The sequence below is a fragment of the Cicer arietinum genome, chromosome 3 (assembly GCF_000331145.2).
Source record: "Cicer arietinum cultivar CDC Frontier isolate Library 1 chromosome 3, Cicar.CDCFrontier_v2.0, whole genome shotgun sequence".
In the NCBI taxonomy this organism is placed as follows: domain Eukaryota; kingdom Viridiplantae; phylum Streptophyta; class Magnoliopsida; order Fabales; family Fabaceae; genus Cicer; species Cicer arietinum.
The window spans coordinates 74,930,523-74,941,856 of NC_021162.2; the positions used below are offsets into that span (position 1 = coordinate 74,930,523).

Below are 11,334 nucleotides of genomic sequence, written 5' to 3' on the forward strand. Positions count from 1 at the left end.
GGGCTATCAACGAGACGTAAGCTCCCTAATTGATACGTGATGATGCGTTGCGGGATTGAGAGGAGAGGGTCATCTGTTAGATGGAGCCGCCCCTAAGGGAAAGGCCACCCTTAGGAGGAAAGGGCTATCAATGAGATAAAGCCGCCTCTTGGTTCTAAAAATTTGTATTATTACTTGTTTGATTTTTATGATAATTTTAAGGTTGTTCATTTTGATTTCGTTTCGTTATTCACTGGATTTTTAATATTTTTGTCAAGCGATTAAACAGTTATTCGTGCCTTTTGTGTTTCCCTTCTAATTGATGGTGGTTGTTGTCTCCTCACTAAGTCTTTGTGACTTACCCCTTTATGTTGCTTATTTTTCAGATTTGCAGGCAGTTGAGTAGAAATCTGTTATTTGATTCAAGTCTCCACATATTTCTTTTGGTAGGCCTCTTTGATTGAGGACCATTTTTGTAACGTCTGTTGAGTCTATGTAATTTGCAGCTATTTTGGAGTCTAGCAATTTTTTGAAATTGTATTAAACGATTAGATTATGTTCTTTGAATTGTGACTGAATTGAGAATTTAACAGGGATTTTATAAATTTGGGAATGTTGAAGTTACAGAGGATACTCTGTCGAGATTTCGAGGAAAAGTATATATATATATATATATTTTTTTTTTTGAAATGGTTATGGAACGATTTAGTGTTTAATTGTTAAGTTAGTTGGTAGGCTTGCCAGGCTAGGAGTATAGCTTGCGCGCCGGTCACGACATTTAAATTTCGGGTCGTGACACATATCACATAACAAAGATCATGAAAATAATTAAGAATGAAATCGAGAAAAAAAATCAAAGGTTGTGTTTTCCAAATTTTTCAATAAATACTTTAATATAAAAAACAAGTAAAATAATAATTATAGCATTATAAAATTACATGACGATGACCGTCTTCAACTCACAACTATGGAGAATCACCTAAGTTTATTTTCCAACAACTCTTAGAGTAACAGGCAGGACCTCAGCTGCTGACAAATCTGAGTAAAAAAATAAATCTAAAGACTTTAGAAAAATTATTATAAAACTTAGCTAACTCTAGGAAACCATAAAAATCATTTAAATCTATAAGCATAAAATAAGATTTTTAACCAAAACTACATTTTTCTAAATATTTATACTAATATTAGAGTTGTGTATTTACCTCAAATAGTCTCAATAAAACAACTCTCAATAAATGAGTACCCTTCTCATTCCTTAAAGCATAAACCATAACTCAAAATCCTAACCAAAAGAATTTGTAGGAGTATGAGAAATTATACTCTTCGGGATGTTAAATTCCTTCCAAAGATTGATGATTTAAGTATTGTGGAGTGAGAAGAAACAATGAGAAAGAAAGAAGAAGAAAAAAAAACAAAAAAATAGGGGAGAGATTAGCCGACAGGGAGAGAAAAAAGAGGAGAAGAAGAAGGGAAAATATGACGTGAAAAATAAAAAGAGATGGATAGGAGTGAGATAGAGAAATACTATTATTATAAAACACTTCATTATAAATGTTTTAATATATTATTATTATTATTATTATTATTATTATTATCTATTTATTATTAATATATTATTATTAATATATTTTTATCATTATTTTTAAAATTGAGCGTTATAAAACACTTCATTATAAATGTTTTAAACTCTATTAAAATCTACAAACTTTTGGACATGAGAAATAAAAGAGGGACAAAACCATTTTCTTTTAACCTTTATATTTCCTAAACATGAGGATCCATCTAATATGATCTCCATCTTTGTGAATGTAATTAGTTTTGGTCTCCAGAGTATAAACACCGTGAGAGGGACCACAACTCTCTAGTAATAGATAGCAAGTTAGTTGCGAGTCAGAATTCACATATATATCTTAAAAGTATCTCCTTCAAATCAAATGAATGCCATGAAAGATATCGCACAATTCAACCTCAAGGATATTGCAAGCACCAATTTTGTTGACAAATCCAAACAATAATAATTCACCATTATCACTCCTCAAAACATATTATGCAAACACATAATAACTAGTGTAATTGTACATAAAAATGGAGAAGTCCTCCTAATATAATAATATTTTAACATCAAATTTTCAAGATCTTCTGACCATACAATCAACTAATATCGTTATCATAAATTATTAGTATAACTATTTGAGATCTCACCGCTAGTGCATACATTATTTTCGAAAATGATTTGATTTCTAATCCACCAAACCTTGTCTAAGAATTTTTACACGACACAAACATAAATTTATTTTACATCATTAGTCAAGATTAGACCCTCAGTAATTTATAACAGAATTGTTTACGTTGAGCGGCACATAAGTGACGTCCGTCTCCTTCTTAAAAAAAAGTTAATTCACCTATAATTCAATAATAGATATTTTGCAAAATTGAGTGATAGAAGATTTATGCAATAGAATACATATTTTGGAAGCGTAGTATTTGTTGCATTCATTATTATTAACTCAACAATTGATGAGTATGAGGTCGCTTTCATCATCGCCTGCAATTGCAACTTCATTGCAGCAGCGAACAGTCCTCCTTAGTTCCACTATCTCACCATTTTTCTACAAATTCAAATCTTACAATCCCAAACTCCCTTTCTTCGCCATCCGCAATTGCACTTCCATAACAGCCAAACCCTCTTCTCAACTCCCAAAACATCGCACCGATTCCGAACCCGACCTCAAACTCACCGCACTCCGACGCCTCTTCTCCAAACCCGATGTTTCCATTGATGCTTACATCATCCCTTCTCAAGACGCTCACCAGGTAATTTATCATTTCCTCCTCAACACACAATTACTACTATACACGCTTGTGTAATTGCTAAACCTAATCACAAACTCATATATATACATCTTTTATTAGAGCGAGTTCATTGCTGAATGTTACGGTAGAAGAGCCTACATATCAGCTTTTACTGGCAGTTCTGGAACCGCCGTTGTTACAACAGACAAAGCTGCTCTTTGGACTGATGGCCGCTATTTTCTCCAGGTTTTCAACTATCGTCTTTGTTAGAGTAAATACTAAATAGTTTTTTTCTTCATTCATTGTCTTAAGCTCCGTCAATTCAAAAAGTTTTAAACTGTCAACAAATCACAATCAATTATTCATATTAAAATTGAGTAAACAATCATTTTAGTCTTTGAATATGTGAGAAGTTGTCAAAATAATCCTTGAATGTATCAAAATTGCAAAAACTTACCTGAATATGTCTTTTGTTAGTCAACTTGGTCCTCAAATATGTGTTTAGTTAGTTAGTTTAATTTTTAAATGTGTTTTTTGTTAGTCAACTTTGTCCATAAGATTGCTAAGAAAAGATATATTGAGGATGTATTTGCAATTTGCATGTATTTAGGGACTATTCTGCGACCAAAATGCTTGTTTACTTTATTAACATTACAAAAGTTTCTTCGAATGTGTCTTTCATTAGTCAATTTGGTCCTTAAGTATGTTTTTGTTAGCTTATTTCTCAAGTGTGTCTTTTGTTAGTCAATATGGTCTATGAAATGACTAATAGAAGACACACTCAGGGATATTTTTAGTAATTTTGATTTATTTAGGGACTTTAACGACACCACTTTACTCTTTTAGAGTTTTACAGACTAAAATGACGGTTTACTCTCATTGTTAATTCCACACTTCGTTATTCATTTGCATCCATGAATCATGATTTGTTTTTGTTCTCTATCATTCGTTATAGGCAGAGAAGCAACTGAACTCCAATTGGATTCTCATGCGAGCTGGAAATCCAGGAGTCCCTACTACTAGTGAGTGGCTCAATGAGGTTTTGCCTCCAGGTGGCAGAGTTGGAATTGATCCTGTTAGTAAAAATTACTACTAATGCAACCTTAAATATCATTTTCTATTTTCATTTCAAATTTTATATTTTCCCCCTCATTCTAACTATAAGTAGGTTATTTTTTCTAATTGGTAATATCAATCCTAAGCATCCTGTTAAAGTCTTTTGTTTATACTTCTAGTAAATAAATCAATTTACTATGTATCACAGACATTTTGTGATTGAAAGTGTGTCCAATGTTTAACACGTGACACGACACCAAGAAATGTGGTTATATTCAATCACTTTTTTCAAATTATTACTTGGGTTTACGAGTCAATGTCGTGTTTGATGTCTGTTTTTATGTCAGTGCTTTATAGTCAATTGAAACTATTTCCCCCCCTTTTCCCTGTGTTATTGGATTGTTTTTTAGTTTTACTGTGTCTGATATGGCGTTCTTTATATATTGTTAAGGAGGCAGTTTCTTTTTACTTCGGATGCTGCTGAAGAACTTAAGCACGTCATCTCTAAGAAAAATCATGAGCTCGTTTATTTGTACAATTCAAATCTTGTGGATGAAATATGGAAAGAATCTAGGCCGCAGCCTCCAAATAAGCCGGTTAGAGTGCATGACCTTAAGTATGCTGGTTTAGATGTTGCTTCAAAATTGTCATCTCTGAGGTCGGAACTTGTTAAGGCTGGTTCATCTGCAATTATCGTCTCCGCGCTTGATGAAATCGCATGGTTGTTGAACTTGGTAATGCATCTCAACACCTTCTTTTAACTTGATGTACTGACCTCTATTTGGATACAATCACATATCAGTGTAAACCTTCATTCAGGATCTTATTCAAGTTGCTTGGGTCTAACATAAGTTGCTCATTGATTTCTTTTTTTTCCTCTGTTGATGTTTTAATCAGTGAGAGTAACTTTTGACTTTTTCTTTGAAGAGAGGCAGTGATATCCCACATTCACCTGTTGTGTATGCATACTTGATTGTGGAGATTGGTGGAGCTAAATTATTTATTGACGGTTCAAAAGTTACTGAAGAGGTGGATGACCATTTGAAGAAAGCAAACATAGAGATCATGCCATACAATTCAATTATATCTGAGATTGAAAAGTAATTATGGGAATCTTCTTCTTTTTTGAATTTTTCACGACCCTTCCATTTTTTTTACATCTTTTAGAGGAAATGTCCAACAATATTACTGTAGATAGGCCAGTGTGGCTTTTTTTTTATAATAGTAGCTTTCGTTCTGTTGTTCTTTTATTGTTATTCATTTTTGTTTGTAAATGCAGCACTGTTTTTCAAACTGAGCTTGATTTTCTTTCAGTTTGGCAGCACAATGTGCCTCCCTTTGGTTGGATACTTCCTCTGTTAATGCTGCTATTGTAAATGCCTATAAAGCTGCCTGCGACAGATATTACCAGAAATACGAGAGTAAACACAAAACTAGGAACAAAGGTTTTCATGGATCAATTGAGAACTTGGTTGTACCCATTGCTATCCATAAATTCTCCCCTATTTCTCTAGCAAAGGCCATAAAAAATGAAACGGAACTGGAAGGAATGCAAGGTTGTCATTTAAGGTGACCGTAACTTACCTTGATAATGATTACTCACAATGTTTTTCCATGTTTTGATGATCTCTTTTAAATTTGAGTTATTGTACGTACAGAAACCACAGAATATCTACACGAGCTATGCAATATGAGTTGGACTCTGTTTCAGTTATTAAAAAAATTGACCTGTAGTTTTGGATGGGTGGGGGTTCATTGTGGTCAACTAAGTTAACACTGACCTTTTATTTGTCAAAAAACATAATGTTTCCAGGATGAGTGGGGGTTCATTGTCTTCTTTTATTATGCAAATGTTAGTTGCTTAATATTTTCTTAACCTTTTTAATGAAATGTGTTTGTTTACATTTAAAAGAGATACTTACAGCTTTGGCTGGTAGCTGCATTTTTTTTTTACCCCCTGTTGACTACTCAATAAATATTTGATAAGAATGTTGAATTTATGTAGAAGAGTCCACATAGAAGCTTGCTTTCAGCATATATATAACTGTGCTATCTTATTGTTTGCAGGGATGCTGCTGCCGTTGCTCAGTTCTGGGATTGGCTAGAGACGGAAATTACTAACAAAAGGATATTAACCGAAGTAGAAGCTTCAGACAAACTTCTCGAGTTTCGCTCCAAACAAGATGGTTTCTTGGATACTAGCTTTGACACCATAAGTGGTATTGTAGTACATTGACAAATCTTTTCTATTTTTTTCATTGAAATATTGGTTAAAGAAACATGAAAGATACAATTGTATTTTTTCCAAAGATTGGCTTAATTGCCAAATATTCCAGGGAATGTTACTAAAAAGCATCACCTGCTAAAAATATGGACAGTGAATGAACACAATTTAGTGATTCTGTGTAAAAAATGTAGTAAGTCTATGAAATATGTCACTGTTATTCCATTATGACACATGTTTACCAGTAGTTATGTTTTAGTATTTAGTATCTTCTTACATGCTTCTTGTGTTGAGTTATATAGATAGAGATATTAGATAGAAAAACATAAGCTTTAATTCAACTCATCTTTGCCTTGAGCTATAACTATTCATTTCATCGTTTCAGGTTCTGGTCCAAATGGTGCTATCATACATTACAAACCAGAACCAGAGAGTTGTAGTATTGTGGATGCCAATAAATTATTCTTATTGGACAGTGGGGCTCAATATGTTGATGGCACAACTGACATAACACGAACAGTTCATTTTGGCAAGCCAACGGCAAGAGAGAAAGAATGTTTCACCCGAGTTTTGCAGGTATCTTGCTTTTATACTTTTTCTGGAGTTTTGTTCACCAACTTTTCCTTAGTTGATTTCTGCATTTTGTTCATGAGTGTTCCTCACAAGTAAACCATGCAAATGGATACCTTTTATTTGTTTTAATGTTAACACCTTAGTCCTTGCAATCTGATTTTCTTAAATTACTGTTTGTCTTGACACATTTTTCTAATTGCCAGGGTCATATAGCTCTTGATCAGGCAGTCTTCCCCGAAAATACCCCTGGTTTTGTGCTGGATGCATTTGCCCGTTCCTTTCTTTGGAAAGCTGGACTTGACTACAGGCATGGTATATTTCTGCTTTCAGTGAACCTGGTCCGTTATTCATTTACTTAAAACTCAAATGAATTTATTGATTGGTCGAGCATTTGTGCTTCACCGTTATCTATATAGGAACTGGGCATGGTGTAGGAGCTGCGCTGAATGTTCATGAAGGCCCTCAAAGTATCAGTTACCGTTATGGAAATTTGACCCCTCTAGTGAATGGCATGATTGTTAGCAATGAGCCTGGCTATTATGAAGACCATGCCTTTGGTATTCGAATTGAGGTAATATTCTCTTCAGCTACCTGACATGTTCTGAAATGTTAACTCTGGCTTCCAGTGTTGTTCAACTAGTTTTAAAACTTGATCACTATTTTCTAGATTTCCCTTCTGGTTAATAAGTTTAGTTTCAACTTATGTCATATATGCATGGGTTGCAGAACCTTCCATGAATCATGAGTGTCTTAAGAGACTTTCCGTAAATTACTCCCTCCCCTTTGCTTTTTAGTTGTCGTTTTAAGGTTATTTACACATACCAAAACAACCAATAAATTGTTACGTTTGATGAAATTATTTGTATTTTTCCTATAATACCCTAACTATTTATTTCTCTCTCTGCAATCAATTGTTAAGGATATTATTGACAAAACAAGAGTTAATGTTGCATTGAACTTTTAAAACGACGAATAAATATGAACAAAAATTCTTTTACAAAATGACAGTTAAAAAGAAACAGAAGGAGTACTTGATTCAATATTTTCATATATTTCGACATACTTACCATCACTTATTTGTGAACAGAAATGCCCGGATACCATCCTACTTGATCACCAATGTCTACATTATGTTGTTTTTCCTTTTTTTCTCTCTTCATAATATTAGGATAGTATTTTGTCAGTCCTATTCTGGTTTGCATAATGATGACACCATTTTAACTTGCAGAATCTACTGTATGTGAGAAATGCTGAGACACCAAATCGCTTTGGAGGAATCCAATACCTAGGATTCGAAAAACTTACTTACGTACCCATTCAGGTATGCTGATGGCTTTCAACCACCCTGGTCGGATATATATTTTGTTGTTTTTTTTTTCAAAAAATAAAAAATAAAACCCCTGTTGTAGTTCTCAACATCATGAAATTGAGGATGTCTCAATTGCTGAGCCATATATTCTTTCATAAACCCATATGTAACCTGGGCATATCCTGCAGATAAAAATGGTCGATGTATCTCTGCTATCGGCAACAGAGATTGATTGGCTTAACAACTATCACTCACTAGTCTGGGAAAAGGTATTTTGCTGTGTGTTGCATGACTTTTTTTCTTCTTCTTTTGATTCTCCTTTTCATATCCTTTACACAATCGCATTTGTCTCTAGAAGGCTATGTATCCATGGCTTTGCTATGAAGTAATATAAATTCTTCTGGATGCGCTTTTGCAATCACCTCCTCATTCTTTTTCCTTAAAATATAAAATTTGTTAACACTATACTCAACAATTAAAATTATCAAAACATCATGAAGTGTAATTGCTTTTATCTATTCCAACCATCCTCTCTCTTAGGCATATCCATGGAACCACCCCTTCCCTTAACCGAATAACAAAAGGATATCCCGGATCTCACAGCCTGACCAGTCCCCTGATATGAGATTGAGCAAAGTACTTCAATTGGGCTCGACAACTAACGACCCAAAAGGGAGAAAAAAAAACTTCCTTCTTGAAGGACTGAATGCAACCAAGAAATTTCACCTCTTATACCCTAAACCAAAAAAATATTCACTCTCTTTACCAGAAAGTTGAATCTCTCTCTCAACCCTTCATCTTCTTCAACACATATCATTCTTGAATTTTTTTTTCCCTTGAAATCCAACACATTTGTTTTGAAATTATGGCTCAGACACAAACTTGTATTTTGATATGCCAAATTCATGAAGGATTACTTTTCTAATAGACGAATTTTTATTTCACGCTAGATTTCATTTTTTGTTAGCAAATTGTTGTTATGCACCATGTAAGGATCAAAAGCTAGGTAATCCCTCTATAGCAGATTAGCATGACTATAACATTTTGTAGGATTGAATGAAAGGGCTGAGAACAATTTGAGAATTTTTTCCTTGTTTTCCCTTGGAGCTCTTGCTCGAAAAGGATTCAATCATCCCCAATTCCCCATACTCCCACACCCTCCAGTAGCTGCTTGTCCTTTTAAATGGACACTGTCATTCAAAATTTATATTTTGTAATCCTGTATGGTCGATTGTCTTATGACTACTATGATGCATCCACAGGTTTCACCATTGCTGGAAGGGTCTGCTCACCAATGGCTTTGGAACAACACTCGGCCTATCACCAGTGAGACAATTTAATGATTTTCATGTTAATGTGTTCAGGCATCTGTGCTCATTTTGGCATGCTGCCCATACCTATTTTGACTCTATACTCCAGATGTCCTACTTAATTCGCATGTTGTGAATAAAATACTTAGTTAATAGAGTCTACAGGAATTTGATCATAGGATTTGAGCTTGGCAGGACAAATGAGCTTTTAGCTATTTGGATCACTGAAGTATGCTTGCGTTATGATATTCTGTATAATTTTAATTGTTGTAGTGCTGTTATAGTTAACATTGTTTGTATAAAAAAAAATATTTTTTTCTTCTTTTTAAAGAGTCTATTGGCGAAACTCACAAATACTAAATGTGGGGTATCTTAAGTTTGAACTAGCGGGATATGAGCATATCGAATATCCATGTAGCTACCATCTAAAATGTGCTAACAAGATGTCAACGTTCTCTCTCTACTCTGAATTATATTACTAAATATAAGGAATACATGTCTTCAATTTTTCTTTTGCTTTTCATGGTATCAAACAGATTAGAAATATAATGGAGCAGAATTGGGGGGACTAAATTAATGTTCTTGGCATTCAAATCCAATTGCTCCTTTGTCCGTTTGTGGGGACAAATTAATGGAAAAAAGAACTAGATATGGCCCATAAAAGTCACAGAATTCCAACACAAGCAGCAGAGTCTCGGCCAAAGGAGACAGGCTCAGACAGTACCATCAATATTCAATATGACCTATCCTGGAGAAGGGGGAGTCTCATGAACGTGCTGACAACTCGATGCCACTCTTTACTGACACAAACTTAATCGTGATCTAACATGAACATAAGTTAAAATGCGTGTTAAGAAACTACTATCATATTTAAGGACTTCGAAATTTGGGTTGATCAAAAGACAAATACACACTTTTAATTACAGCTCATAATCAAATGTGGAATCATTGGATTTATCAGCAAGTGACAACATGAGCCAGAATGGCCCTTGGTTTGCTTCATTTAATGTTTGGATTTCGACGGAAAATGATAAGATAAAAAGATGAATTGAAAATAAAGAAAAAACAGAAGAAAAAAAAAAGTGTGAAACCATCTCCCATGTTATTTTGTTGAATGAAAAAAAAAAATCAGATGAACGAAAAAAATTATTCATATGAAATGATTTTACATCAAGAGTAAAAGTAAGTAGGAAAATAGATGGACAGATTTGTATTGCATGCCAATTTTTTCTCCTATTTTCTTATCACCGAGGAGTACACTTTTTATTTTAGGTCTTACTATATTTTTATTTTTAGTCTTCATATTTTGAATTTAAATTCGATATAGTTGAGAAAAAAGATAAATTCATTTTTTTTCTCCTTTACTTTAATTTTCTTATTTTCTTGAAATCTCATTTTAATGAAAAAAATATCAATTTAAATAATTAAGAGCAACTCCAATGCAATAGCTTATACCAACAAGTGTATCTTTAAATTAAAAGTGAGTTTGGTAAAATTATTTTGATAACATGGTTTTATTGAAATTTTAAAGTGTAGTTTTTGTCTAAATTGTGATGATTCAATGTGATTTTGTTAATTTCATTGTCAATTTAAACATGATAAAAATATTTAATAATATCGACATTTTGTTAATTGAATCTATGACTTAAGAATTCCACGATCAACTTTATATATATATATAAAATATATATATACCTATATGAGACTATTGGTGAGACTTTTAAAGAAAAATAATTTATATTATTTTAGGCTAAATTACATTTGTGGTCCCTTAACTTAATTTCAGGTAAAGTTTTAGTCATTTATTTTTTTTTTTTCTCCCGATTTAGTCATTTATTCTTAAAAATATCAAATAAAGTATGAAAATATGAGTTTATTTGAAGATTTGCGTTACGAATTTGATGAAATTTGTATTATATTGAAGAATATAATTAATTTTATGAGTTTTGATTGAATTTTTTTTTAATTTTTGTATAAAAAAGGATATCATTGTTGAAATTTTAAAACATAAAATATCAAATTGTCACTTAAAATTAAAATAAAGAACTAAGTCGGGAAAAAAAAAAGATAAAGGACTAAAACGTTACCTG

General features: G+C 32.9%; 1 protein-coding gene across 1 annotated transcript; it reads left to right on the top strand.

Moving 5' to 3' along the window:
- The first annotated feature begins 2,400 nt into the window (after nucleotides 1-2,400).
- LOC101503378 (aminopeptidase P2) lies at nucleotides 2,401-9,567 on the top strand. Its single transcript, XM_004494557.4, has 13 exons — nucleotides 2,401-2,793; nucleotides 2,893-3,018; nucleotides 3,728-3,847; nucleotides 4,287-4,562; nucleotides 4,756-4,928; nucleotides 5,143-5,397; nucleotides 5,896-6,047; nucleotides 6,438-6,628; nucleotides 6,829-6,937; nucleotides 7,042-7,196; nucleotides 7,854-7,946; nucleotides 8,123-8,203; nucleotides 9,197-9,567. Exons 1-13 carry the CDS (start codon nucleotides 2,497-2,499, stop codon nucleotides 9,272-9,274), a joined length of 2,106 nt encoding a protein of 701 aa, XP_004494614.1. The 5' UTR covers nucleotides 2,401-2,496; the 3' UTR covers nucleotides 9,275-9,567.
- Nucleotides 9,568-11,334: the final 1,767 nt, after the last annotated feature.